The sequence below is a fragment of the Pseudopodoces humilis genome, chromosome 12, assembly GCF_049639895.1.
Source record: "Pseudopodoces humilis isolate 2021_Gansu_Grassland_sample_001 chromosome 12, ASM4963989v1, whole genome shotgun sequence".
Classification (NCBI taxonomy): domain Eukaryota; kingdom Metazoa; phylum Chordata; class Aves; order Passeriformes; family Paridae; genus Pseudopodoces; species Pseudopodoces humilis.
This window is the reverse complement of record NC_142211.1, coordinates 6,287,613-6,313,565: the sequence shown is the minus strand read 5'-3', so window position 1 is coordinate 6,313,565 and position 25,953 is coordinate 6,287,613. Positions and strand designations below refer to the sequence as shown.

General features: G+C 44.2%; 2 protein-coding genes across 6 annotated transcripts in view; both read right to left on the bottom strand.

Moving 5' to 3' along the window:
- Window positions 1-25,953, bottom strand: part of LOC148183311 (ceramide transfer protein-like) — a 274,244-nt gene that overhangs the window by 190,004 nt on the left and 58,287 nt on the right. The window lies entirely within an intron of this gene.
- LOC148183312 (uncharacterized) lies at window positions 294-1,663 on the bottom strand. The gene has a single exon (XM_088061552.1). The coding sequence runs from the start codon at window positions 1,529-1,531 to the stop codon at window positions 404-406; it is 1,128 nt and encodes a 375-aa protein (XP_087917678.1). The 5' UTR covers window positions 1,532-1,663; the 3' UTR covers window positions 294-403.

The window sequence follows — 25,953 nt, the reverse complement described above, 5'->3', positions numbered from 1 at the left end:
GTCCAGGCAAGGTGTTCAGTTGCTGGACACCCTCTGTCTCCACAGCTGCTATCCCAAATGCCCACCTGAATCCTTTTGGGTCTTTGAAATACCCACTTCGGAGGTAATCTATGCCCAAAATGCATGGGGCCTCTGGGCCTGTCACAATGGGGTGTTTCTTCCACTCATTTCCCGTCAGGCTCACGTCTGCTTCCACCAAGGTAAAATCCTGTGATCCCCCTGTCACGCCAGCAATAGAAACAGATTCTGCCCCTACATATCTTGATGGGATTAGCGTGCACTGTGCACCGGTGTCAACCAAGGCCTCATATCTTTGTGGTTCTGATGTGCCAGGCCAACGAATCCACACAGTCCAAAAAACACGATTTTCCCTAGCCTCTACCTGGCTAGAGGCAGGGCCCCTCTAAGCCTGGTTATCCTTCTTTCCTTTGGTATATGTCTTGGATGTTCCTTCAAGGGGATCGGACATGTCATCATCATCATACCTGGCAGTTTGGCTACGGGCAACTGGAGCTGCTTCCCTTTTGGTGGAACTTCCTTTGTGACTCTTCTCCTCCTTCAATTCACGCACCCGTTGTGCCAGAGCTGCAGTAGATTTCCCATCCCATCTCCTCATGTTCTCTCCGCAATCACGCAGGAAGAACCACAGCTCAGCTCGTGGGGTATACCTTCTCTCCCGATCGGGGGAACGTCTGCGTTGAGTGCCAGGACCTCTGATCTGTACTGCTGAGATTTGGAGAAGGTCCTCTTTAATCTCATCTCTAAGTTTCTTGTGATTCTCCTCTATCTTATCCTCTAATTTCTGCAGACGTGTTTCCACAGCTGCAATTCTTGCATGTGTGGGGCCATGCACGGCATCTGCGTATGCTCGAAGCTTCTTCGCCATATCCAGCACGGTCTCCTCCCTTTCATCCCGTTTCATCATTGCTAAAGCAGATGCATATTCTTGTGGCCCAAGTCGTACCAATTTTCGCCACATCATGGATGTACATGGCACCAAGTCTGGATTCTTAGTTGGTATGTCATCTGAAAAAACACTCTCTGCCACTGCCATTTCTCTCAGGCGTTGGATCCCTTGTTCGATGGTTTTCCACTGCGTTTGCTGCATGTAGAGATCATCTACACACAGATATCTTTGGGCTACACTTTCAAGGACCCGTGCCCAGAGACTGCGAGGGTTAGCCCCCCTCATCATCCCCTGGTCGATAACCGGATCATGTGACAGGGATCCCAGATGCCTCGCTTCAGTGCCATCTAGAACTGTAGCTTCACCTGCAGCGTCCCACAGACGGACTAACCAACTAATTATAGATTCATCAGGTCGTCGAGTGTAGTCCTTCCTCAGGCCACGAAGATCTTTCAGAGAAAAAGACTCAATATTAGCTTCTGATCTTGTTCCAGTTGCTTTGACTCTTGGTTTTGTGTCAGGAGGTGTTGAGGGTCCTTCTCCTGCATCATCATCATCATCATCCACTGGTCGATCGGTTTTATCTGTGCACTTTCCACTTCTTGTGCTAGTAGCAACAGCCATTGGTTGAGGCTTGCTGTCTGGTTTAGCTACCAGCTTTGTAACTGGGAGGTTGGCTGCAGCCTGAGTAAGTGGGGTAGCTGTTGATTTACCTCCCTGTCCCCTTCCATTTGCTGCCCTACAGTATCTAGCAATGTACGGTACGCATATGCCAGGGCCCAGCTTACTGCAATGATCTTTTTTTCTTTGGAATTATCCTGACACTTCTCTTTCAGATATTTCCCCACCTCAGCTGGATTCAAAATTTGTTCATGTGGAAAGTCCCAAACTACAGGGTCAGAAAATTCCTTCAGGATTTGGCCCATATCCTCCCATTCTCCACCCCACTCAGGACTTTCCATGCTTGGTTCAAGGGTTTCATCAGTCCCTCTAGAAATCTCAGCCCTCATTCTAGAGAGGCTGGAGACTGTATAGAGAAAACTTACCAGATTAAATGCCAGAAAGATGGTCTCTTTAACATTCAGGGGAAACTGAACACTCGCCAATAGTGATGTAACCGATTCAGAGGAGAAGAAGGAAAGGAAAGGTTGAAAAGCCTCATTCCCTGCTCCTCCTCTAACAAACTGGGTGCATAACCATACCCATGAATCCTTTATATTTGGAACAGACTGCAGCACCTGAATAAACTTCTTGGAAATCATAATCACTAGGCCCAGCCCAATAGCTATTCTAATCCGTGCCCCTCTACTGTAAAAGCTATGTGTTAGGGACAATACCGGGGCTAGTTGTGGATAAGAAAATAAACCAAGGGACCAAAAAGGTATTAAAACCTCAAAAAAGCCTAGCGACCAGAAACACATGAAGGCCTGCACCCCAAAAGACATTATTAATTCAAGCAGCATGGCTGGATGGCTAGGGACTGCTTTATCGTATCCCAATACAAAGTAATTGCCACTTCAGTACAATTAGTACAGGGTTTTTCCACTCTCTCGTGCCCCATGTTGGGCGCCAATGAATGTATTTGTCCTGGTTTAGGGCAAAATTTGGGAGAAAACCTCCAGTGGGGCTCCCCCTGGGAAGCAAACCCACGTGGCCCTTTTTTTTCCCACCCCCCAACCGGTTCGGGAAGAGATTTCTCTGAGAGAAGTGGAAAAAACCTGTTTATTTCACAGGCACAGCACTACCCAGCACAAAAATGAACGATATCAAATTACAAAACCTCTCGCCCTTCAGAAGAGATGACAAACTTCAGAGGGTCTCTTTCCTGTGGGTGTTCGCTCTGTTATCAGTCCCTCTGGCGCTGGAAAATGCCGCTGCCCAGGCTGGGCTCCCGGTAGTCCACGGGTGCAAGCTCCCGGTGCTCCCCCAAGTCCCCAGTCCAGAGCAGGTTCGATTCGTTTCAAAAAAGGGAAAGAAAACAGTCCAGGAAGACCTCTCTGCTCCGGCTAGTTGGAAAGCCAAGGCGATCTGTGTCTTGTTGTCTGTCTGTGCTGTAGTCAAAACTCCCGATGCGGGGGGAGCAAGTACAGTCTCTGATAACAGACTCGGTGCTTCTTTTCCACTCACTTTTACTCTGAGATGGAATTTTAAGAATACAAAACCTGTGTCTGGGTTAGGTGGACGAATGGGGATACAATTTAACATCATAATCAACCCAGGACAATGCCCTAGGAACATTCAATTAATGTAGTATGTGCATTAGAAATTTAGACCACAATTCATTTTGAATAATAAAATATTTACAGCAAAAATTTAGAAAAGATCATATAATCTGAATTCATAATTACGTGTACCACAGCTAAACCTAAATGATTCATTAATTTAAAGAACAGATATACCTATGTTTTATTAACAAGTTCAAAATAATCATCTACTCATCTGACGTTGTAAAGTTCTTTTGGAAAAAGAAAAAAAGGTACAATTTGTGTTAAAAAATGTTGTAATGCAGTTAGGAAAAATGGTATGACCCAAAAAATGTACCCCCGAAAATATAGACTTGTAAGTTCTGTCCCTTATCTTGTTCTCCCCAGTTCCCCTTATTGGTTGTGTAAATCCCCCACAGCCCTTTCCCCTGTCCTCAAAAAGGACTGCTTATCGATACCTCTTTCTCTTTCTCTCCTGCAACTTCACCCCGAAAGATCCCAAGAAATAAAGCTGCGACTGCCATCTCAGCAAAGGGAAAGAGCCTAGTTTTTAGGGTCTCCTTTGGAAGTTAATCTACCTCCCCTGCCTCCCTGGCTGCTGCGGGGTGGATAATGGTAGCAGAGGGGCAGGGGACCTAGTAATAACAGCAGGTGGCGTCCCTAGGTGGGATCGACCCCCTAAAACCGGCTGTAAACACAGGTGTTTCGCAAGTCTGGGCACGTCAGCTACCTTGAAAACCTGATTATAGTATACAAGTACTGGATTGGTAACTTTCTCAGGTCCAGAGGAAGTCAATTCACGGAGGGGACATTTCTAATGCTTGGCAACTTAAGAGTGGTGAGTCAGACCGGCCGGCCCAACAGGCGAACATGAAAGCGGTGCGGGAGCTGAGCCGGGATCAGCTGAGCGCGCGACCGAGCCGGCAGTGGTGACGTGTCCCCACGAGCAGTGAAGGACAGCTGGGGCAGCAGCACATGTGCAGCAAGCGCGCGCGATCCAGCGGCGGAGCCAGGCGCCAGGCACGCGAGCAGGCGCGGCACATGGCCAAGAAGCGGGCGCGCAGGGTGTGCGGCGGGCCGGTGGGGGCGAGCCACGCGCCGGGGCAACAGCGCGGCAAACCGGCGGTGGTGCACGCGCGCGGGCAAGCAGCGGCAGGCACAACACGGGCGGCGGCAGCCCCGGTGCCTGCGGCGGGAGAAGCCCCCCCCCCACATGGCGCAGGGACCGAACCGCGGGTTCCGCACAGTGCCGGCCATGATACGTTTCGCAGGACAGCCGTGGGCACGGCAGCGACAGCCGCGGAACAGCTTATATCAACCCAGTGTGTGTGGGAGGGAAGGTAGTAAGCTGAGAGAAAAAAAAACCAAAAAACAAACGCCTGCCTTTCCACCGCTTTGTTGCTTTACAGTAAAACAAGATAAAAATGAGTTTTGAACACACAATTTTAATAACAGGCATGGGATCTAACACATCTACACCCCAACCAAAATTAGAATCCAAATTGCAAGAATTTTTAAGTACTATAAATGTTAAAATCTCTAGAAAAAGTTAAAATGTTTCACAATGTGGTTATCTCAAAACAATCCACAGCTAGATTGGTCAGAACTAAATTCTATCTCTACATGGAATCAAATTGACAATATTCTCACTCTAAAAATAGAGGAAGGAAAAAAAATACATCGAAATATCTCCCAAGTTTTCTTATAATTCAAAAAGAATTGATCAACAGAGAAAAAGATATAAAAAAACAGCCATTGCAGCCTTCCTCAGTATCCCATACCTTTTTACCCATAGCTTCTGCTTCTGTTCTGAAAAAGATGCATGGAACAAATCCAGAAACTCAAGAAATGCACTATAATAGTGCCATTTCTGGAGCCATGTGTCTCATTCAGCCCCCCAGCTCTCATAATGTTGCACTAACTATCAGAGACTCTTACCTATGCCCTAATATTCCGACCATGAAATCCCCGGGCCTCCATTTGCCTGAAATCCAAAATGGAGTTGGCCGTATGCCAGCTACCCACATGGAGGAACCCCCTTCCTATCTCTTTCTTCCTTCCCATGACTCCTTCTATCCACCTCACTCCGCCCATTTCCCTTACTCCTCCTATAACCCCTCCCCTGTCTCTCACATCTCCCGGCCTCCTGCAATACCCTGCTCAAGCATGGCATCATCTTACAAACCCTCCCCCAAATGTTGCAATCTTACTCACCACGCCCCTGCCTCCTGTCCACACGGGGAGATGGGGAGTGAGAGGGGTGGCCCTGCCCCCTGCTCCCCCGGGGGAGCGGGGGAAGGGGTGTCCTGGCCCTGCCCCCTGGAGGGGAGAGATGTGTCCCTGCCCAGCCCCTGTGGGGCTGTGGGTGGATCCCTACACGGACCCGGGGTTGAGGCAGGGCCCCCTGGGCCTGCTGGGGCTATGGGTGGGACCCTCCAGCCATCCAGGAGTGAGGCAGGGCCCCTGGGCCCACTGCGGAGGCAGATAAGTCCCTTCACACATCCGGGAGCGAAGCAGGGCCCCCTGGGCCCACTGGGGGTGCAGAAAAGTCCCTTCACCAGCCCGGGGGTGAGACAAAGCCCCCATTGCCTGGTGGGAGCGGGGCTGGGCAGGGAAACCCCAGAGATACAGGCTCTGGGGAAGATAAGGATATACCTACAGTTGCACCTGTGATATGTACTGGTAAAAAAAGAACTAATAGACATTATCAGCCTTTCTCTTACCATGATATCAGAGAGATATGCAAAATACAACGTGAATTTGGCAAAAATAATGAAATATTAAAAAGAATGATTAAAGCTACTTTAAAATCTCAGGAGTTAGTTCCTGCTGACATCAAAGATTTCTTCAGGTGCCTCCTAAAACCCACTGAATTTGATTTTTGGGAAAATTTGTGGAAAACGTCATTAAAACACCTCCTAGATGAACTCAAGCAAAGCATACAGGATGCAAAAGATGCAGAAAATAATGAGATTACTTTTGAACACCTATGTGGGGAGGGAAGGTGGTCTAAGCCTGAAGATCAGGCTCAAGTGCTAACAAAACCTATTTTAGATAAAATCTGTGAAGTAGCAGAAAAAGCTTACAATAAAATACCTACACTAGAAACCCAAGTCAATTGTATTAATATTAATCAACTCCCATCAGAGAGTTTCTTGAAGTTTGTGGACCAGCTCAGATTACAGATACAACAGCAAGTGCAAGAGCCAGCAGCACAAGCAGAATTGATTAAAGAAATGGCACAAAGAAATGCCAACGAGGACTGCCGTAAAGTGATTTTAAATCTGCCCATCTATCCTCCACCTACCATAGCAGATATGATACAGGCCTGTGTCAAGAAAGCAGATCTGTACAGTGCACATGACAAGAAACCAGGACCATTCAACCCAAGGACTGTAGCAGCTGTAACACCTGAGATGAACAAGCCACAGATGTCACCCGAACAGCTGCAGCACATCAACTGTTTCCAGTGCAAGAAGCCAGGACATTTTGCAAGGAACTGTCCTCAAACCCAGCAACAAGGAAAACACCAGAAAGATACTATAGCAAATCAACAAAAAAAACTAATTTAAAACGCCATGCTGCCAGGCGTGAAGACATAAATATGACAGACTTGAAACAGGAAAAAGACTATTTTAATGGGAAAAGGGGAGGAAAGGGAGCGGGGTGAGAGACTGCAGAAACATAATTGTGGGGAACATTTGCCTAATAAGATCTGGCAACCGCAAAAGCGATTCAGACTTGTAACTGCTGAAGATTTTTGTTTCAGATCTAATCGTTGGACTGTCATTGGAGTGGACTTGCATGACAATTCACAAGACCTGGCTGGACTGGATAATAGGTATTTTGTTTTTGGAGACACAGCACACACACCAATAGAGATTGAAGTGGCTCCCATGACAATTAAGGGAGACCTAACACCTCATTCTCTTGGCAAGATGTCCTCAATCACCCTTCTATGTAGCCAAAGGGCAGATAATAGCCCAAGTGATCCCTGTTCCAACAGAAGTCCCAGTAGATGACAAAGCACCAGGGGTATACTGGGCAGAAGTGGTGGGAGAAGACAAACCAATTATGGGGTGTAATCTTACACATAAATCAGAACATCTCCATATAGAAGGGTTGATTGACACTGGGGCAGATGTGACTATCATACCTGAAACAGTGTGGCCCTCACATTGGGAACTGCAACCTGTGGCAGGCAAAATACAGGGTATTGGAGGGATGAAACTGGCAAAAATCTCTAAAGCTATTGTCCAGATTGAAGGCCCAGAGGGTAGGTTAGCTAGTGTCCGACCTTTTGTCACTGATTACAAGTGCCCCCTATGGGGAAGAGACACCATGCCCCAGTGGGGAGTGAAATTAACAATTCCTGAGACACCTCAGGATTTTTGATGGAGGCCACTGTAGAGCATCCGGTCCAAAAGCTACCTTGGTTAGATAATAATCCAGTTTGGGTGAACCAGTGGCCTCTTAGCAAACAGAAACTAGGGGCGCTAGAAAAATTGGTAGAAGAAGAATTGGCCAAGGAACACATAGTAGAAACAACCAGCCCTTGGAATTCCCCAGTATTTGTAATAAAAAAGCCAGGGAAAGATAAGTGGTGCCTCCTTCAGGATTTGAGAGAAATAAACAAAAAAATAGAGGACATGGGGTCTCTTCAACAGGGTATGCCATCCCCGACTATGTTACCACAAAATTGGCTATTAGCAGCGCTAGATATTAAAGATTGTTTTTTTCAAATTCCCCTACATCCAGCTGATGCACCACGGTTTGCCTTTTCCATTCCCACAATTAACCGAGAAGCCCCAATGAAACGGTACCACTGGACAGTACTACCGCAGGGGATGAAAGCGAGCCCCTTCATCTGGCAGTGGTATGTGGGGTCATTGCTGTCCCCAGTGCATGCTGAAAAAAAAGATGCCATCATTTTGCACTACATGGATGATGTGTGTCCTGGGGTGACTTTATGATACTGGTATCCCCAGTCGTCTGGTTTATGTTATATATAAAGTTCTGCACCTTTAAGACTGGCTTTGAGAGCAAGAGAGGGGGAAGAAGAAGCACGCAGTTTGTGTTAAAGAAAAACATCACTCCCACACATCTCGCTCCTGGACTGTGGTGTCTGCAGCACGAACAGACAGCGGGACAGAGCTTCTCTCTGGCTTTTTTACTTAGCTTTAGCTAGCTGAGGCAGAGGAGTTCCCTGGACCTTTGTTTTTTTTCCTTTTCTTGGATCTGCGCAAACCTGCTCTGGACTGAACACCCAGCCAAACCCCGGGAGCTCACTCCTTTGGCCCACCGGGGCCTGGGCCTCGGCACTTTTCCAGCGCCGAAAGGACTGATAAAAACCTGAGCGAGCCGAGCTACACCACATGAAAAGGACTTTTCTTCCTGGACTTGCCATCCCATCGAACAGCGAGAGGTTTTATTATTTAATATTATTCAATTTCTGTTAAATAAACAGCTTTTTCCACTTCTCTCCAAGGAATTTTTTTTTTTCCTTTCCCGGACCAGTTGATGAAGAGGGGGCATTTCCCTGGGGAAATCCCCATTTAGAGTTTTCCTCCCTAATTTGCCCTAAACTAGGACAATGTGTTAGTATGCTGTCCCAATGAAAACATGCTGCAAGACACCCTTGACCTAGTGGTTAAAGTTTTAACCTCTGCTGGATTCCAGTTGCAGGAAGACAAAGTTCAAAGGATGCCACCTTGGAAATACCTGGGCCTCGAAATTACTCCATGGACTGTTGTTCCACAAAAATTGGAAATTATTGGTAATCCTAAAACTCTAGCAGATCTTCATTCTCTATGCGGGTAACTAAACTGAGTCAGACCATGGCTAGGTCTCACAAATGAGGACCTGAGCCCCCTACTCAATTTATTGAAAGGGGAGAGAGAATTACTGTCTCCCAGGGAGCTGACTCCAGAAGCAAAAACTGTAATTGAAAAGGCACAAAAGGCCTTGACAGAAAGACAGGCACACCGCTTCAAACCTGAGCTGCCTTTCAAATTTATTGTCCTGGGGAAATTGCCACACCTGCATGGGTTAATATTCCAATGGGCCGAGGGGAAGAGGGATCCACTCTTAATAATAGAATGGGTTTTCCTCTCCCATCAAAGACCCAAAACTATCACCAAGCCACAAGAGCTGATGGCTCAGCTGATTCAAAAGGCCAGGGTAAGGCTGCGGGAACTGGCAGGGTGTGACTTTATGTGTATTCACCTCCCAGTCAGGCTCTCTGGAGAAGGCAAAAACTCCCCTGAGAGACTGACCAAAGAGATGTTTGAGCACCTGCTGCAGAGCAATGCTAACCTCCAGTTAGCTCTGGACAGCTATAGTGGGCAAATTTCAGTTCATGCACCATCACACAAATTGTTTCATGAGGAATTCCATCTCATTCCTCGTGAGAAAAGGAGCCGGAGGGCACTCAAAGCTCTCACAGTGTTCACTGATGCATCTGGGACATCCCACAAGTCGGTGATGACTTGGAGAAATCCACAGACTCAGCTTTGGGAAGCTGATGTTGAGTTTGTAGAGGGGTCACCCCAGATAGCTGAACTAGCTGCGGTTGTGAGAGCCTTTAAGAAATTTCCAGAACCAATTAATTTGGTTACTGACTCAGCCTACGTAGCAGGAGTGGTGTCCAGAGCGGAACAGGCAGTTCTCAAGGACATTGAGAACGAACATCTTTTTAGATTGCTTTCAAAACTGATTTATTTAGTTTCAAATCGAGAACAACCTTTCTATGTGATGCATATAAGATCACATACCCCGTTGCCAGGTGAAATCGCTGAGGGGAACCGGAAGGCGGATTCCCTTGCTGCCCCAGCCGAAAAGGTATGTCTCCCTGATGTGTTTCAGCAGGCAAAAATAAGTCACCAGCAATACCATCAAAATGTGCCAGGACTGATTCGTCAGTTCCAGCTGACACGGGATCAGGCTAAAGCCATCGTGGCTACCTGTCCCAATTGTCAGCTCCAGGCAGTGCCATCATTAGGCATCGGGGTTAATCCCTGAGGCCTTAAAAGCTGTGAGGTGTGGCAAACAGATATCACTCACATTCCCAGTTTTGGCCGCCTTAAGTATTGTCGTGGTTTTAAACCAATAACTAAGAAAATTACTTATTTCTTGCTGTGAGATATGGATTAGAACAAGAGCAAAACAGGCATAAAACTTAAAAGGGAAAAAAAAGAAAGTTTATTGACAAACTACAATAAGAACACCAGAATAAACTTCCAGAAAAACCTTTTCATCCCCTGTCTACCCACTATTCCCTTGTTCACATGACAAAAGAGACAAAACCTTTGGAACTTTGATGGTTAAAACAGTCCCAATTCTTGCTACAGTCTTTTCACCAGTCTTTATAGAGAAACAGAAGTTTCTTCCTGTTAATTTATGGAGTTTCTCACAAGAAAAACTATTTTTTGTTATAGTTTTCCATTGCTCTAATGTTAGCTGCGCAGAGCTGCTGTTATTAGAGCCCACTCCTCCCATTTTTCACATCACTCTTAAGTGTATATGGGCCATGAGTCTAGGGATGGGATTTTTAAGGATAAGTTATTCAAAGGCAAAAAAGTCTTCTTCATCTGTTTCCGTGAGCTTCGCCAGAAAACAGTTTTCTCATTGCCTCTCAAGGCTTCAAATCTTCCAGCACTTCACTGTACCATAATTACTCTACTTTTTACTCAAAATTTACACTTTGAACACTCTATTCCTCCCTATATACTGTCATGAATTAAAGGAGTGTTTTCAAGACCTTATTGTCCATTTCCATAGTTTTAACAGAAAGATATTTCAGCTTAATTAAAGCATCTTCTTAATTCTCTACCTTTTCTGAAGCTTCTTTTCTTTCCTGTCACTAGTAGTTTATAAAGTCTCTTTTCATGTTGATCACTCTCTTTTCTCTGTCTGGATAAAAAGATTAATCCGCAAGTCTCATCTGGGAAATGAAAGAGTTAAAATCTTGCCCAGGCTGTTGTAGGTAGTTCTGTGGCCTCGGCCGGTGCAGGAGCTGGAGCCGTCTGCGATGGAAAGTTCCTCATGGCTGCTCTGGAGAGTGTAGGCGCCGCGCCCAGCCCGCTGCAGGCCCAGAGCCCCTCTCCTTCTTCACTCAGCAGTCTCCAGTGAATCCAGCCACAGCAAAAGACCTGCAGCCGAGCCAGAGATCGGCTCGGCCCGGCCCGGCCGGAGCCCGGAGAAAACCCCCTCCACAGGGCCCGCATCCCCCGGCCAGGAGACGCTGGGCCCAGCCCAGTCCCCGCCCGGCCGCATGGCCTGGGCAGGGAACGGGAGGCCTAGAGCTCTGCCGCCCTTCCCAGCCAGGAAACAAAGAGAACCAAGAGAGCTCTGGTTTTACACTTTAAGGTAGGGTTCACAAGTTGATCCCACTTTTCAATGGCCTAAACTGCTGTCAATTCTCAGCAATGACCGATAATTGGTCAGGAGAAAAGACTCCAGGCAGTTCCCAGCAACTTAAACTTTCTTAAAGGTAAAGTAACTCCATGACAAGTATGTACATGTGAATATTGATACATACTCAGGAGCGGTGTATGCCTCTGCTCATGCAGGAGAAAAGTCTGTGCATGCTAAACAACACTTAGTGCAGGCCTTTTCCATATTGGGAATCCCTAAAGAAATTAAAACCGATAATGGCCCAGCGTATAAATCCAAGGAGTTCCTGGAATTTGTCCAGCAGTGGGGAGTGGAACATAAAACTGGCATCCCCCACTCCCCCACAGGTCAGGCTGTAATCGAGTGTACACACCAGACGCTCAAAAAAGTCCTAGCCAGGCAAGGTAGCGAGGCAGTGTGGATGTCTCCACAACAGAAACTCTGTAAAGCTCTGTTTACCATCAACTTCCTAAACTGCTCATTTGAAAACATGAATCCTCCTGTAACTCGGCATTTTAACAGTGGTGATCAGTTTAAATTGTCACAGCATCCACCGGTTTTAATCAGGGACCCTGAAACTTGGCAAACCAAGGGTCCCTATGAACTTGTCACCTGGGGGCGTGGCTACGCGTGTGTATCCACCCCTTCAGGCCCCCGATGGATTCCTCAGAAATGGGTAAAACCTTTTGTTCCAATGAATCCAGCACCAACCAAAAGAGAAGAGAAGCAAGTGGCTGTTGCTTCCAAGAGAAGACGCCGCTGAAGAGAGCAAGAAGAAACCTCTCTAGCCTCTGACCTGCATACTGTAACTGTGAATATGTTTTAAAAAATTTCTGTTTCATTTTTTTAGAAATAACCTACCTCTTACTCAAATCCATGTTTCTCATTTTTGTATAACAGAAAAGGGTGAGGTGTTGTAGTGCATCTAAAAATCTTGGTACCTCCCAAGGGTTAAACTCACCTCTGGTTGTGTAATGTTAGTTCCTACCTGAGAACCTTCTTTCCCTTCCCCCTTCCCATTGGCTGTGACCTCCCTGCATCCCCTAATCACCCCTGCCCCCTGGTATAAAAGATAAGACCCAGAGCATTTCGCTCGCTCTCTTGCCCCGGATGGACGACAGACAATAAACCCGGGATTATTCCAGCAAGTTTGAGCCTCCTGTGTCTAGATACTTTGAGTCCGTGTTGTATCCACTCCAGGGCACCCTCCGCTGCCTGTGCCCTGAGACGAGCAGGCTCTCACCACGGAGGGTGGGACAGAGGGGTCCCATCGGGGAAAAGGAGTGCAACAGGCAGAGGTGAGAAAAAAGGCTGCCGTGGAAGGAGATGTGGATTTATTACATGCTTTTCCGGTTATCTACCAGCCCCACCAACTACCTAGATAGGAAAGCTTGCCTTATGGTGTTGTAAAAGAGCTGCACCGCTCAGCCATGAACAATGGCATCAGCACCCCTTTTACTACTAGACTTTTGGAAACTGGTGAACTTGTATAACTTGGCATCACAAGACTTTAAGTAAATAACACGGCTTATGCTGATGAGTATACAATTTACTGTCTGGATATCAGAGTGGAGAGAGCTCTGCACTGTTCATGCTATGGACAATTTATGGCAACTCCTGGGGCACATTTTGTGACCTATCAGTGCCAAAGCTCTTATGGGGGAGGGCCAATATGCACCGACCAAGGTACAGGCTCGACTGCCTGCAGAAGCACTTCAGCAGTCAAAGGAGCTTGCTCTGCAGGCTTTTTGTAAAGTGGCGGATGGTGGTCTCACTACAACCTAATTTGTTAACATAAGACAGGAAGCTGATGAACCTTTTATTAAGTTTCTAGATAAATTAAAAGCCACCCTAGATAAGCAAATAGACAACGCCACTGTGTGAGAAATATTACTGAAGCAGTTAGCAGTGGAAAACGCAAACCCCAATTGTCAAAAAGTTTTACAGCCCCTGGGAGCCCCCAGAGTTGTAGAAATGCTTAAGGCTTGTCAGGGAATTGGCACTGCTGGTCATAACAAGACCTTGTTTTCAGAGGCTCTTGCTATGATGAGCATTTGTTCTGGAGTGTTTGTTTTTTGTTCGGGGAAGCCAAGTCACAGGAGACATGAATGCCCACAAAACAAAAGAGGTTCTGGGGACTCAGACATATGCACGCATTGCTGGAAGGCACAACACCATGTAAAACAATGCCAGTCTAGATTTAATAACAAAGGGGGCCTGCTCCCAGCTACATCCATGGGCCCTCCGGGAAACTGCCAGCAGAGCGCAGGGGGGAGCAGCGCATGGATAGCAAATCATGTCCCGCTGCACTCATCCCTGCAAATGCCTTGCACACCAACATGGACCTGGCTTCTGCCATCACAGTAACTCTTCAGGACAGCGATGTGCACTGTTTGTCTTCAGATGACTGGGGACCACTGGGCTGGGGGTGCAGTGCACTTGTGATTTGTCAAGCGTTGACCACAAAGCAGGGTTTTTTTTGTTCTGCCTAGACTCATAGATGGGGATTTTACAGAGGAGATTCAGATAATGGTTTGGACCCCTGTACCTCCGTGTCAGATTTCTGAAGGGGCACGAACTGCTCAACTTGTTGATTTCCATGTATCCTGGTTTAGGGTAAATTTGGGAGGAAAACTCCAAATGGGGTCCCTCTACAAAGCAGATTGAAGTGGCTCCTCCCCCAACAGGTTAGAGAAAAAATTTCCTTGGAGAAAAGTGGAAAAAACTGTTTATTTAACAAGTAAAGTATTCACAAGCATTAAAAAAATGAATTCTATTAAACAATAAAACCTCTCGCTGTTCTGAAGAGACGGCAAATTCAGAAAGTCCTTTTTGTGAAGTGTAGCTTGGCTCGCTCAGTCTTTTCTCAGTCCCTCCGGTTCTGGAATGCAGCGTCCTGGGCCCTGGTGGGCCACAGGTGTGAGCTCCCAGTGTTTTTCTGGGTTTTCAGTCCAGAGCAGGTGTGAACATTTCCAAAAAAAAAGAAAAAGCCACAGTCCGGGGAACTTCTCTGCTTCAGCTAGCTAAAACACTAGGTAAAAGCAAAAGAGAGCTCTTTCCCACTGTCTGTGCTGCAGACAACACAGTCTGAGAACAAGAATGCAGAGGAGTGAGTGAAGTTTCTGAAAACAAACTGTGCTTCTTTTTTCCCCCCTTCACTCTCGGAACCAGTCTTAAATATGCAGAAGTTAAAAATCCAGCATAAACAGAACAGATTATTTGGGATACAAGCATCATAAAGTCACCTTAGGACACCATGTTAACTCCCCTGGTAGTTTTCCACAAGTTAGAGGTAACAGTGGCTTTGATTTCAATGAGCAGTCACAGATCTGGGCACAATCACTTTCCAGTCATAGAAACACTCTCAAATGTGCTCTTCGGCATCAAAATGAGAAGCTACAAGTTGCTGGTATACTTGATAGTGGTGCTGATTGTACTGTTATAGCTTTCTCAGTGTGGCCCAGTCATTGGCCCCTGACTCAAGCTGCTAAAGGTCTAGCTGGGGTTGAAGGCCTCTCTATTCCAAAGCAGAGTGTCAATTTTGTCACAACAGAGGGCCCTGAAGGTCACACTGTTATTGTGAAACCTTATGTACTATCACTCCCTGTTACTTTGTGGGGACGAGACTGCCTTAGCTAATGGGGTCTTGTGTTTGGAACAAATTTATCACTACTGAACAGCATGTCCTGGCCCTCACCCGGATGACAGTGTCCTGTGTGGGTGGACCAGTGGCCCTTATCTCAGGAAAAGATGCAACATTTGCACCAGCTTGTACAAGAACAGCTGCAAGTTGGCCATATCGTTCCCACAACTAGCCTGTGGAGCTCTCCTGTTTTTATTATTCAGAAAAAGAGTGGAACATGGTGATTGCTGCATGATCTTAGAAAAATCAATGTTATTGTACCTATGGGTACCCTACAGCCAGGGCTACCATCTCCTCCAATGTTGCCACAATCCCGGACCCTTATAGTAATTGATTTAAAAGATTGTTTTTTTACTGTACTACTTGGTGAACACAATGCCCCCTGATTTGCATTATCTGTGCTTTCCATTAATGTTGCTAAGCTCTATCAAACTGTTTGGCCTTTGCAGCTGTAATTGATATCTCAAGTGTGCACCCTCAAATATTTGCAAAAGCTGCTAGGAACAATTAATTTGGTATGCTCTTTATTAGGTTTTAAAATTGAACAACTCTACCCCCTTTTCCAGTTATTGAAAGGGAATCCTCAACTTACTTCCCCTTGCACCCTGACACCCAGAGCAACAGGAGCCTTAGAACAAATCACACAGCTTTCAAGTGCTCAACAGGCTCATAGAAAAGTTGATGATATCCCTGTAAATTTCTATCTTAATTTTATTGAAAACTCTTACTGTTCCCCAATTCCAATTGCCAATGCCTGCACGGTGTTTACAGATGGCTCTGGAAAGACTGGGTGATCTGTAATAGTGTGGCAAAGTAACAGGCAGAGGCTGCAAGATATAAAAGTAGTTTGTGGTTCTTCTGAATAGGTAGAATTTGCAGCTGTGGTTAGGGCTTTTGAAAAATTTTAAGATGAGCTTAGCATTGTTACTGACTGCTTATGTTGCAGGTATAGTGACAAGAATAGAAGAAGCTTATATCAAAGAAGTAACTAACCCATTGCTCTTTTCTTTATTACCGCATTTGCGTTTTGCAGTGCAGTTGCATACAAAAAGGTATTATATCCTACATGTACGTTCCCATACTGGTCTTCCTGGCCACATCTCTCAAGGTAATGCCTGTGCAGACCAGTTAGCTGGGGCCATTGTTGTGCCAGATGTTTTTGCTCAAGCACATCTGTCACATGCGTTTTTTCACCAGAGTGCAGCAGCTCTTGCCTCACCTGCCCTCAAAGTTAATCCCCAGGGACTGCAAGCTCTAGAAATCTGGCAGACTGATGCTACACATATCCCTGAGTTTGGTAAGTTAAAATACGCTCATGTTACGAATGATACCTTTTTGACTAATAGTTTTTAGGCAATTTTGAAGGTATTTTAGGGAAACCCTCTCAGTCAAGGCTTGAGCCTCTGGCCAAGCCCTAGCCTTGGCTGACAGGTGATTATACCATCAGACCCAGGTGTTTCTGCACTAAAAGTGGAATCAAGTCACTTTCACTTGCCAACCTGATCTTGTAGAAGCTAGACCCTCTTTTGAGGTAAACTTGGAAGTCTTTCCTGGGAAAGGCTCTCCAAGACTTCATGTGAAATGGGATTCCCCAGCAACTGCAGACTCTGGGTGATGGTAAAGGTTTTAGAAAATTTAAAGTTGTTCCTCAAGGTTCTATCTGCTTAATCACTGTCTCCATTCATGGGAAGAAAATGTGTGCAGTTACCAGTTATGGGGTATTTTCATCTATCCCCCCGTTCATAGGAAAAATACTGCTTTTGTGAGGAATGGAGCTTGTTTGGTTTGTGCTGTGGGCCAAACATGTTCTAATGTTAGAAGTGTTTTGTTTCATTATTCTTGTTTGTATAAAACAAAAAAGAGGGAGTTGTGTGAAGAGATGGGATGGAGTTGAGCTGCGGGCTATGGGACCTGCCTGCAGAAGCACATGGCAGCACAAAGGAGCACATGGCAGCACAGAGAGTCTTGTCTCCGCCTGACCTTGGGGAGAGGAGGTGACATGCAGCAGAGCCCTATGGAAAAGGAGACTGCCGGAAGCTGACAGATGGGTGAACAACACGTGATCACCCCGTAGAAGGACATTTAGAAAGCGTTTTGCTGAAGTGGCAACATGGGATAGGTCACACAGTGAGAATTACCATATAAGGAAATACTGTGCCTTGAAAAAGTATATAAAAACAACTCATTTATTTGAATAAATGATTCAGATTCCCTGCTGGTCTGAGTCTGTGTGTCGTTGTTTTAGCACTAGCTAAAAATCACTAGAAAACTTACTCATTTCTTGCTGTGAGATATGGATTAGGAGAAGGGCAAAACAGGCCCAAAACTTAAAAGGAATAAAGAAAGTTTATTAACAGAACTACAAGAATAAGAAGCCAGAAATAAACTTCCAGAAACCTTTCCTCCTCACCACCCAACCTTTCCCTTGTCCAACTGACAACATAGAGACAAAACCTGGTGGTTAAAGCAGTCCCAACTATACAATAGTCTTTTCATCAGTCTTTGTAGAGAGAGTTCTCTCTTGTCATTACATGGAGAGTTCTCCACAATAAAACAGTTTTGTCATGGCTTTTCATTCCCATTATGGCAGCTGCCCAGAAAAAAACTCTGCCATCATGCCCAGCTCCCATTTTCACACCACTCAGAGGTGTGTTCATGGGCCATGGACTCAAGGGGTATTATTTTAAGGATGAGTTATTCAAAGGCAAAGGTTCTCTTCATCTGTCTCTGTGATCATCTCTGGGAACAGAGGTTTTCTCTTTTTCTCCCTGGGGGGCCAAGGGTCTTCATCAACTCTCACTTCTCTCTCTCTCTCTCTCTGTTCCAGCATCTCATGGGATCACAACTACTCCACCATCTGCTTAGCTTCATCAATGGATACCTTTGCTCAGATCTACACTTTGAAATACTTCATTCCCCCCAAATACTCTTTCATGAATTGAAGGAGTTTTCAGAACATTATTGTCCATCTCCATGGCCTTACCAAAAGAATATTTTAGCTTATTAAAGCATCTCCACATTCTCTTTCCATCTGAGGCTAGACTCCTTCTTTTACTGACTTTGATAATTTATGTTGTCTCTTTACATGTTGATCACTCTCGCTTTTCCTCTCTCTGGAAAGGGATTAAATCTGCAGGTCTCATCTGGGTAGTGAAAGGGTTAAAATCTGGCCCAAGCCGCGGCATGTATTCATGGTTTTGGATTTCAGGTGTCTCTCTCAGCCCAGCAGCCGCAGGGAAGGAGCAGACAGTTCTCAGCTTAGAGCCGCCTGTGCGGGCCATGGCGGGGGGGGGTGTCAGCAGCCCTGGCCTGGCCCAGCCTAGGGTCAGGGACCCCCCCCGGAAAGGCTTCAGCCACCCTGCTGGAATAGGACTCGGAAGGCTTCCCAGGAGGGCCGCAGCAGAGCCCAGCCCCGGCCGAGGCTCAGGGAAAGCCTCACAGTCTTCATTCCCCACCTGGAAGCCGCTGGAGTCCAGCTCAGCCCCGCTCCCCCCAGGTCGGACATGCCACAGGGGGAGCGAGGACCAGCCACACTAGAGTTCTGTTACCTTTCAAAGCTGGAAACAAAGAGATACAAGACAGAAGCTCCCGGGCATAGGTTTAAAAGGTGATATTCACAAAGGTAATCTTACTTTTCAATGGTCCAAAATTATGTCAGTTCTGAGAAATGGATAGCTATTGGCTTGATCTCAAGCAGAGAAGAAACTCCCAACAGCCTCTCTCAGAGCACTCACTTCCGTGGGTGTTCCTCACTTTTTTTTTTTCTAAATGCCAATCCATCATACCGTGTTACGGTCACTCACAAATACACACTACAAGAAATAAGGATATAACCAATGGGCCTGCCCTGTTTGAACACAGTCTGAAGAACCCTCAGCTTTATTAAAGGTATAACTTTTTTTTAGTGATAGCTATCAGTTAACAACTCCAGGAATGACTTGAGCAACCTGGTCTAGTGGAAGGTGTCCCTGCCTTTTGCAGAGGGGTTGGAATTTGATGATCTTTAAGGTCCCTTCCTACTTAAACCATTTTATGATATGAAATACTGAAAATGGAAGTGTGCATGTTGTCACCTTGGTAGGAATTAAACCAGAGAATTGACTCCCCTGCAGAAAAATGCAAATGATGCTTCTTAGGTATCCATTATGAGCAAAATATTTACAATATCTACAAGCAGCATATAGTAGCCATAGAGGAAAAAAAGAAAGCCAGAATTATACCACCTGGAGAAACAACAGCTAAGAATTTATGTGAAATTGCCAAGTTAAACTCATTAGGAATCCTATCATATAGAGGAAGAAGTTAGAGTTATTAATGAGGCAGGAAGCAAGATAGCTTCATATCAACTTTAGAGAATGCAGAAACTCCATGTATCACTTAGTTTTAATAGGACAAATAAAAGAACAGGAATCCCATAGACTGCTGCACCCCCAAAATCACTATTTGTGTATCAATTACCCATCTTTGTTGTATCTCATACTGTGTACTGCAGTATGCCATGAAAGATCCAAAAGCTGTACATACATCAACAATCCAATATAGATTTCAAAAGAAAACCACAAGGCAACACTCAGGATACTCTACCATAAGAGCAAAGCCATGCTTTGCAGTTCTATGCTGAGCTGTCAGAAAGAGTACAGCACTCTGGACTCAGACTTGCAGTAATAGAAATGGAAAGTTCCCATTCTATGAATGCAGGAGAGCTGCAGCTAGAACAGACGCTGCTGGTTGCATATAGCAGCATACTAAACAGACTAAGACTAGTTTGCTTTGAATCCAAACATAAGCAACTTGATAGAGTACAACTGTATAAGCATTTCTATAAATCCAGTGTTACCATTAATGTCCTGTCATGGGGTAGCTTTACTTTTAAGACAGCTTTGAGAGTTAAGGAAGTTAAAGCTGCTGGTGGCTGATGGGACTTTTTCTTCCTGACCAATTGTCAGTCATTTCTAAGAATTGACAGCAGTTCTGACTATTAAAAAAGTGAATTTAACTTGTAAACACTTCTTTAAGATGTACAGTCAGAGGTCTCTTGTCTTCTTTGGTTTCTGGCTTCTGACAAGGTAACAAGGCTCTGTCTTGGCCTTCCCCCCCCCCTCCAGGCTGGACGAGGCTGCAGGGAGGGGAGGGGGGGGGGAGAAGCAGAGCCGGCCAGCCGGGCTTAGTTTTCAGTTTCTGCTGCTGGACTGAAACCTGACACCATGAACTCTTGCAGCTTTTCTAAAGCTTTTAATTCTTTTATTACCTGGATAAACGAACAGATTACTCCTTTTTCTCAGAAAAGACAGAGAACGAGAGAGACAATCAACATAAAGAAAACATCATAGAATCACCAAAAACAGTGAAGAAAAGAGTTAAGTTTTAAATAAGAGAGAGAGAATAGGGAGATGCTTACAGCTGAAATATCTTTCTGTTAAAGCTATGGAGATGGACAATAGTAGTTTAAAAAGACTCCTTTAATTCATGACTAGAGTATGGGAGGAATAGAGTGTTCAAAGTGTGGACTTTTGAGAAAAAGAGAAAGTAGTTGTGATACTGTGAGTTGCTGGAAAATGAGTAGAGTGAAGATTTTGAAGCCTTGGGGGGCAAGGGGAAAGCTGTTTTCCAGGAAGGCTCACAGAGACAGATGAAGAGGACTTCTGCCTTTGAATAACTCATCCTTAAAATAGCATCCCTAGACTCATTGACCCATGCACACCTCAGAGTGATGTGGAATGGGAGGAGTGAACTGATGGCAGGATTTCCGGGCAGCTGACATCAGAGAAATAGAAAACTATAACAAAAATAGTTTTCTTGTGAGAAACTCCATAAATTAGCAGAAAAAGACTTCTGTTTCTCTGCAAAGACTGATGAAAAGACTCTAGCAAGAATTAAGACTCTTTTTAACCACCAAGGTTCTAAAGTTTTTGTCTCTATGTTGTCATGTGTACAAAGAAATGGTCAAGTGGTGGGAGGTAAAAGGGTTTTCTGAAAGTTTATTCTGGTATTCTTATTTTTGTAGTTTGTTAATAAACTCTCTTTATTCCTTTTAAGTTTTAAGCCTGTTTTGCTCTTGTTCTAATCCATATCTCACAGCAAGAAATAAGTAATTTTTAAATACTAGTTTAAAACCTCGACATGTCCCCATCCCGTTTGTGTCACATCCTCTCATCAGGTCACCTTGACCTCAACAACTAGGACCATCAAGAACATTATCAAGCTAGCTATATGGTATTTGCTCCATGGTATTGAATATTGCAGCTAATTTAGGATAAAAATGTTAAAGACTGACTGCTTTGAATATGCAATTATAATGGTTAATGTATAAGAACTAATGCATAATGATAATTAACATGTAAGAGCTAATTATAAGCACAAGGTATACTGCTAACAAATGTCAGCCTAAAAGTTTTCATCAAAGATTAAAATTGATCTGATGTCAGTCTATATATGCATACATATTTAATTGTGAAACAACTTTTCTCCTGCAATTTAAACTTTTAAGACTTTATTAGACTCTAGTCACAATGCAATCTGGGTTCTTAAGCATCTGGAGACATGGGGTAGTAAGTTCTGTTTAACTGGTCCTCTTAACTGAAGAATAGTAGACTTCAACTGAGTGGAAAGATATGGCAAAGAGACTAAGTAGCTGAACTATGCTAGAAAATTTGATCTAAACCACATTGATTTGAATTCAGGAGGAACATGACAAAAGAAGTAACTGAAGTTCAAGTCTAAAGGAGGAGATGAGGTCACTTGGTCTCTTCAGCCTGGAGGAGACTGAGGGAAGACCTCATTGCAGTCTACAACTTCCTTGTGAGGGGAGGAGGAGGGGTAGACACTGATCTCCTCTCTGGTGACCAGTAACAGGACCCAAGGAAATGGCATGAAGTTGTGTCAGGGGAGGTTGAGGTAGGATATTAGAAAAAGGTTCTTCACCCAAAGGGTGGTTGGGCACTGGAACAGGGTCCCCAGGCAAGTGGTCACAGCACCAATCCTGAAAGAGTTCAAGAAGCTTTTGGGAAACACTCTCAGATACATGGTGTGACTCTTGAGATGTCCTGTGAAGGGCCAGGAGTTGGACTCAATGATCCTTGTGGGTCCCTTCCAACTCAGGATATTCTATGATTATATGATATGATTATATTCAAGTACTTAAGCGGAATACTTTAGCAATATTACATAAGGTAAAAATATTTTGTTAACACTTTCATAAATTACTGATTTTTTCACCCATACTGGTCATATTATGGCAAAGAACTCCATAATGCTTAACAGTCTTATTTAAGCTGATCTGAATGTGCACTTTTCCACTTCCGACCTAATTTCTTCAATACATACTAAGAAATCTTCCAATTTTCCACCCAGCCAAATATTTGCAATTTTCTTGCCAAGGATATTAGTACTTCATATAGCATTTTGATAAATACAGGACAATATTCTGACATTTTCACTCTGAACATCAACCCAGACACTGCTGGTTCAGATAACTCAGACTGTAATATTCATATACAAATTTGTACAGAGTATGTAAATGCTACAAATTATTGTCCAGGAGAATCCCACGTTCCAAACAATTTCTGCCTGTCTCATCTCCTAGGCATCAATTCTTTCTCTCCTTTGCTCTTCTATTGCTCTTTGGCATTTTCCTCTCCAGTATACAATCACCTCAGGCCTTTCACATATGAATAAGCATTCCTGATATGTGCCTCTCTGTAAGGTTTTTTGGATGTACTGTCTACCATCGCCATTCAGATTTCACTCTCATTTAACCAAGATTTTCCACCAATCTGGATGTAACTATTAAATTATTTAAAGCTCACACCAAAACCTAAAAGTATAATTGCCTTGTGTTCTAAATAAACCCCTATCTAGTTAGGGCTTGTATTCTATATCTTCATTTACTCAAGTAATCTTTTTAGCATCAATTAAGACTGAGAAAGTACTTCATCAAGTTAGAGAAAATCAATTATTTCATGAAGTGCTCTCATACTAAAACATAATTTTCCAACCTCAGACAATTGAAAGCAATTAGCAAATATTACAAATTTATTGCTATGGTACTTTCTGCCCAGGGCATGGATTTACAGCTCAGTTTTTTTAATAAAACCTTTCACCCAACTGCAGCAGTAATTTAGTGTCCAAGCTAGATTAATAGAACAAAACTTGAATCTGTGCATATATCAACTTTTTAATAATACCCATAATTCCTTCTCCTCCCTTGACCACAGCAGAACTTTCAAATTGAGTTCAAGCCTCATCTGTTTTAAACTGATTAAACATCTTTGAGGCTTTTAGCCAGATAATGTAAAACACAACACAGCATAATATATTGACTTTCACTGTCTTCTTTCATAACTTAATTCACATGGCTAGTTCTTGACAGTTCATTACTTAATGTAATCCAGTGAGTACAGAATATTCATCCTTGTCAGAGACTGGAAAAAAATTGATGTCTCGAGACATTTTGGGATGTACGTGTGTGGTGGAAGGGGCAGGTCAGGCCTTGCTTTGAAAAGGCAGTGAAATGCTCCGCTCCCCAGGCATAGAACCAGCATCCCAGCCCCAGTGTCTGTTAATCAGGGTACACCAGGGGCAGTACTACACTCTGCCCTAACCCAGCTCCTGAGTGGCTGAGTGACCAGAAGTCCCACCTGAGAGGAGGGTCCATGGAAGCCCTAGGGTTTAAAAGGCTGACTATGACGTGACCATGTGTCCGACCCTGCCTCCTCTTGGAATCCACACTGGAACCCGGGAGTTGGTAGCTCTATGTGTGTTTTTCTATATATTTTTTGTCTTTCTCTCTTTCTTCTCCTTCTAATTCTCTTTCAATGGTAACATCACATTAAACTGTTTAAAGGTTGCTAAGTTAAATGGGCTAAGTTAATGCTAAGTGTTTTATGTTGAATTTGATGTTGTATTAAATCCTTTGCCAATCCTTCCTTGATTTTCTATATTTTACCAGTAAACTTTTGTGTAATTTTGACCTCTTGAGAACATCTGATTGGTATTTCTTCTGTGTACCAACCCAGAGTAAAGGAACCTTGATCACTCCCTTCCATTTAAATGTTCTGGCGTGTTACAATCCTTTAGTCCTCTATTCCAGAGAAATCAGCTTCTCAGTTACAGTGGTTAATATAGTCCAACCAGACCCCACATTTTCCATTCAATTAAAGACTATTGTCACAGGAATCTGTGGATTTCCAAATGCAGCATTCACGTCTCCTAATTTTATGACTTATCATAAGGCTTATCTTCATTGCTGAAAGTACAGTAAGACTACACAGTGAGAGCAGTTTTCCAAATTTATGCTTAAACAACAGTGAAACATGGAAATTCTATACTACTAGTAGCATTATTATACACAGAAAATCATTACATCCCCCATCAGACAAATGGGCATACCTGATCTGAGCACCTAAAAGTGATGCTTAAAGTTTTAGCTTTCATATTTTTTAGATTCTGTACTGCCTTAGTGTGTGACTTTGAACTTCATATAAAGTGTTAGCAAGTTCTTTTCACAGGATAGTTAGAAAAAACAATCCTTTTCCAGATTGAGAACCAAGGACAACTGTTGCAGCTTTAGGCTCAAGAAGTATAAACAATGCCAAATTGAGGAAAGCAATCTGAGAGGATGTGGCTTCATAACCTGAAGCTGTAATTGGACAATTGACCCCAATATGTAAATGGACCAAAACTTATAAAAGTGTGAAAAAGTGTGACCCATCATCCATCTTGAGGGTAGCCTTGGTTGGGCTCTTGTACTGCCCAAGGTGTATCCTTTGAAGGCCTTTTAATAAATACCTACTTTATTCCTTTAATTCTCTCTAGCCTCTGTTCCAGGTCAGCCTCTCTAGGCATCAGTTCTGGCAACCCCACAAAGGGACAGAAAGACATCTGGAAAACCCCCTGGACTAGAGAAACACCCAGATCCTGCCTCCCCCACTCCTGCTGGCACTTTGAGGAGATACCCAGCTGCAGTCCAGAAGGTATCAGAGCCCAAAAATCCTTGGATCTAGCACAGGGCCACATGAATAACTGGATAAAGGTGGTATTCTGTTTTAGCACCTGAGTTAGGAGTTAAGAGATCTCTTATAGTTTTGTTTAGTGTGGAAGGACACTAGGGGGTCCAGGCAGAGCTGCTTTTGCTCTGTCTTGCCCACTAGAGTAGGAGAGAATGCTCTCTCAAAAACTGGGGCTTTAGCATTGCAGTGGTTGATATTAGCCTGGGACCAGAGGTGGTGCAGTGGGTCAGCTTCTGCACTGCAGCTCTGAAAGTTGTGAGTTCTAATCCCATATCTTACTTGCTCTTTCTCCGGTTCTTTTGATCTCTGTGGACTTTCTTACTCATAAGTGTTAAGATAATGGGGTGTGTATTCTCTTGATTGTATTAGTAATATTTGAAGATATAGTCCCTTAGGATAAGTATTGAAAAACTGGGGGGATCTAGCTGGTCGAGAGTCATTGTTTTTTAAATCCAGACGTATTAGACTCTCAGAAAAAATGTGGCAAACTTATCAACTCGATAATGATGAGATGTGGACTGAATTTGGTAGCTTCTGTAATATATGTATTTTTTATATAATTCGCGTGTATAGTGCACAAAGATAACTCAAGCATAATGCATAAAACATGAGCAACCTGGGGATTGCCACAATGACGAGGAGGACTTTTTGCAAAAGGACAAAGGATTCGCCAGGAAAGAGATGAATCTACTCAGATAAGACAAGCCACTAACGATTCGGCAATCAGCACCTGATACTCAGCCATGCATCTCAATGTCGGTCTCCCGAAAGAAAAAAAAAACACTCAGACTTCATCCC

Coding starts and splice junctions, on each gene's coding strand:
- LOC148183312 (XM_088061552.1), bottom strand. CDS start 1,531: ATGGCTGTTGCTACTAGCACAAGAAGTGGAAAGTGCACAGATAAAACC.